General features: G+C 37.4%; 1 protein-coding gene across 3 annotated transcripts in view; it reads left to right on the top strand.

Moving 5' to 3' along the window:
* nap1l1 (nucleosome assembly protein 1-like 1) overlaps positions 1 to 3,956 on the top strand; it is a 29,206-nt gene that overhangs the window by 6,177 nt on the left and 19,073 nt on the right. For all 3 annotated transcript variants that reach the window (XM_014015604.1, XM_014015603.1, XM_014015605.1), the window contains exons 2-3: positions 208 to 246; positions 2,413 to 2,501. In XM_014015604.1, the coding sequence (XP_013871058.1) occupies positions 230 to 246; positions 2,413 to 2,501 (106 nt within the window). In that variant the 5' untranslated portion in view covers positions 208 to 229. The remainder of the gene's footprint in view (positions 1 to 207; positions 247 to 2,412; positions 2,502 to 3,956) is intronic.

The raw sequence follows: 3,956 nt of genomic DNA, 5'->3' as shown, positions 1-3,956 counted from the left end.
CGATTAATCGAAAAAATAATAGTTAGATTAATCGATTAGAAAATAATTGTTTGGCACAGCACTATTCTGCACACTGCGTTTTGTACAGATACAATCTCCTTTTGATTCCTATGATGGATGAAATATGTGGATGTAATGCCATCAACACTTGGATGAAATTTGATTTTGGATCACTACTCAACAAGCGTTTTTGTCTTTTCCCCACAGCATCATCTGAGACTCGGCTAAGATGGCAGATATTGACAAGTAAGTATTGTCTGCTGCAGATGAAAAGGACTCTGCCCTCTGGGTTTGGGTCCCTCACTGTGGAGCACAGCAGCTGTGTCCACTGGTTTTAGCATGGCTGGAAAAAAGAAGTGCAGCAGGCTCAAAACGCTTTTTACTAAATGTCACATGTTTGGAGTTAGGGCTGGGTATTGTTAACCTCACAATTCAATTAGAATTCTTTGGGTCATGATTTGATTTTGATTTAATGTTGCTTTAAATACTTCTATTARTTTCCTAACTAGATGCCTCATAGCGGTAACATAATGACCCCCCGCACGCAGAAATGCACCAGAACTCACAAGTCTGTATTCCTAATTAATGTCATTCTACTAGGTGCATCCCAAAATTGTAGTGGTTTGGGTGGGGGTCTTTTTTTGGGGAGGCGGCGGCATTTGTTGACCTGATGGATAGCCCGTCAYCAGAGCTGAGCCACCAATGAAAATCTTAAGCTCCTATGTTTAATAGTTTTTGAGCAGTAACCATTTTTGCGTGTCCTGACACCCCTTTTTCAGATAAATTGGGGGTCCGGTGGGGTGGGGGGCACTGATCGATGGGCCTGATGGATAGAGCTTCATCAGAGATAAACAACAAAAGAAATCTGAAGCTTCAATGTTGAACAGTTTCTGAGTTATAAGCATTTTTGCATGTCCAGACACCCCCTCTTTGAAAGGAGCCCCCTCCTCAAATATGGGGTGTATCGTAAAACCGTTGGCTGGCGCAGTTGGACTCATCTACAGCCCTGCCAAATTTCTTGTTGATCGGTGCAGCAGATTTTGTGCTAAAGTTGACCAAAAATCACTGGTGGGGGGGACTGTACAAAAACAATACGACTCCTGTTAAGCTTCCTGTGCGGGGGTCATAAAGAGTCCCTGTGTTTTTTAATTTTTAGATATTTATTTTCTTCTCCAATAAAACCAGAGATGGTATACATTTACATTTTATATAAATAAAATATCTGAAAATAAAGCATAAAAATACTTGTTTTAAAAATGGAGTGTTAAGTCCTCCTCCTCCCCGACTGTTGTCAGGCTACAGCCAGTTCAGTTTCTTTATTTTATGGTCACTTTAGCTGGAGTTTACATTTATCCAGTTTGTCTCTGCTCCTAAAGTTTGTTTTGACAAAGACGTGTCCCGCAATTATCACCGACCAGCCAGAAACAATTGGAGGTTCTGGATCGTTCCGAAGCACAAACTGGCTAGGGGATTGAATAGATATAGAAGATTTTCTGAATTGATACTGAATTGCAAAAAAAATAATTGCAATGCATCGCTGAATTATTTTCCCAACTTTTACTTGGAGTATCTCGAGATCTAGCTGTCAGATTTTCTCTCTTTAGCATTTTAAAGAACCTCATGACAAGCAGAGATTATCTATTTCATGGAGTTTCAGTGAATGTTTTAATATGAGGATGACATCTTTTTTTTTTTTTTACTTATTTTTCTGCTACCTTCCACTCACTGTGTTGCAGACAGGATAATGGGGTTAAACTCTCCTGCACTGCTAATTGAAGCATTGTATCAAACGTCATAACTGAAATCAAATTAGTTATGTTGTATTTAAAGTAGGGTTGGGCAATATTGGCAAAAAAATTAATCACGATTAATTGTGGTATTTAGCCGATAACGATTAATTTGACGATTAATCCCCTGGAGTCCCTGGACACCCCTATGTCCTGGTCACATGACCAATTTAGTGGGAAAGATTTTCTTTTCATAAAAATCTGTTCCAAATAGTGTCAAAATCACAGACTTCAGGCTATACATGAAATTTTAAATTGTGTTGATTGATAAATAAATTACAGAACTTTTTTTAATGTTCATCATATCTGAAGCAGAGGGGAGCACCGAGTGGACACTGCCTGGTTGCATTAATTGTATTAATCGCCAAGTGCCAAAAAATAATCGATTAATGTTTTTCTGACAATTAATCGCACACGATACGATTATGCCCAACCCTAATTTAAAGAGAGAGACAGAACTTCAACTTTGTGCAAATTAAAGATTAATTCTAACCAGACTTTCCAAAATGACATTTAGTCTTTTTTCACTCTGCTAGTTGCTGGATGCTTGAGTAAAAGTTAAAAATAGTKGGATGATAGGTTTCTGCTGTCCATCTGTCTGAATATTTTTGTGTCTTTATTACAGCAAAGATCAAACTGAAATGGACCCAGCAGATATGGAGGATGTGGAGGACGTAGAAGAGGAGGAGACTGGAGAGGATGAGAACAGCAAAGGTTGGTTGTTGTTGGAAATAYTTTCTAAACCTTGTATAAGTGCGATTATAATCTGGACTAATTGATTTGGTGATGGCGTGAAGTAGGGCTGCAAGTATTGGACTGCTGCTAATGATTATTTTAGTAATTATTCTGTTGATTCATTGAACAATCAGACAAAAGACAATTGATCAGGTTCTGCTGTGATTACTTAAGCTAATTTTATGATTAATCAAATTATTTAATGTTATCTACACTCACTGATGACCCTGTTGCAATCAAAGTAAATTACTTTACCAGTTATATTTAATTTAYGAATTTAAGCTCCATCTGCTTGTATTTATGTGGGTGGGGTTTGTGTGATCATTAATCAAGAGCACATATTATAGTTTTTGTTCAAGCACCTGAACGAGCCGCTGAAAAAATCTTGCTTCGTTTTCCACAACCGTGTACGAGCGCAAGTCTTTGCAAACAAGTTACTTTGGTCTCTGTTACCTTTAAGTTCTATAGAGAGTCAGCTGGTGATGTTAGCGATTCCTTGGTTTCTTTTGATTTGCCCCAGATAACTTGTTAGAAGCTGACGTTGTTGTAAACATACGGCAAACCAGGAGTGACACAAAATATATTACAGGGTTCGTGCAGGGTCTTAAAAAGTCTAAAATTTGAAAATCAAAATTTTAGGCCTAAAAAGCCTTAAACACCCAGATTTTCATTCAAAGTCTTAAATTTTATTTAGTYCTTATTTTTTTTTACTGTCAGTCATTCCTGAGAAGCGTTGGCTGCATAAATAGAGTAAAGCAAAGTAATCAGAGGTTGATGTAATCTGTCTTCATGAAGTGCTGAGTTAGCTACCCATCTTTTTATGCACTACACTACAAATCCTGTGATAACTGCAGGCAAAAATGGCACAGTTTACTTCCATGTTTTCAACCTCTTTGCTGCTCCAGCCCCCAGCATATGGCGGCTTGTTCACCTGCTACAAAACAAAGAAGTTCAGTCATGTCCACTGCTTGTAGTTTAAACATGGAAAGAGTGTTTTTAATGAGACTTGATCATCAGCGATTTTTTTTTTCACTCAGTGGGAAGTGGTCCACAGCAGTTGATGTGAAGGTCTCATAGATATGACTGTTTCATTAAAATAATTTGTGTTCTTGTATTAAAATTAAATATTCTTTAATAGCTAAAATGATAGCTATAAAAGGTTTCTGTGCTAAAATTTCTGGGACCATTTGAATGTTTCTGTTAATGCATCGCTTTGGTCTTAAATGTCATCAGGGTATCTGCGGGTTGTAAAAAGTATTAAAAGGTAGTAAATCAAATAAGCAAAAATTAAAGCCATTAAAAAGTATTAAAAGGTAATAAACGCCATCTGACGAGGTATTAATTTTTAAACAACTAGCGCACTTTCACTATGCTGGAATCTGATGCGCTGCTGCGTGGAAAACAGATTTAACAAACATTTCTCTGGCCCAATCT

Source organism: Austrofundulus limnaeus, unplaced genomic scaffold, assembly GCF_001266775.1.
Source record: "Austrofundulus limnaeus strain Quisiro unplaced genomic scaffold, Austrofundulus_limnaeus-1.0 Scaffold132, whole genome shotgun sequence".
Classification (NCBI taxonomy): Eukaryota; Metazoa; Chordata; class Actinopteri; order Cyprinodontiformes; family Rivulidae; genus Austrofundulus; species Austrofundulus limnaeus.
This window is presented reverse-complemented; position numbering and strand designations above follow the sequence as displayed.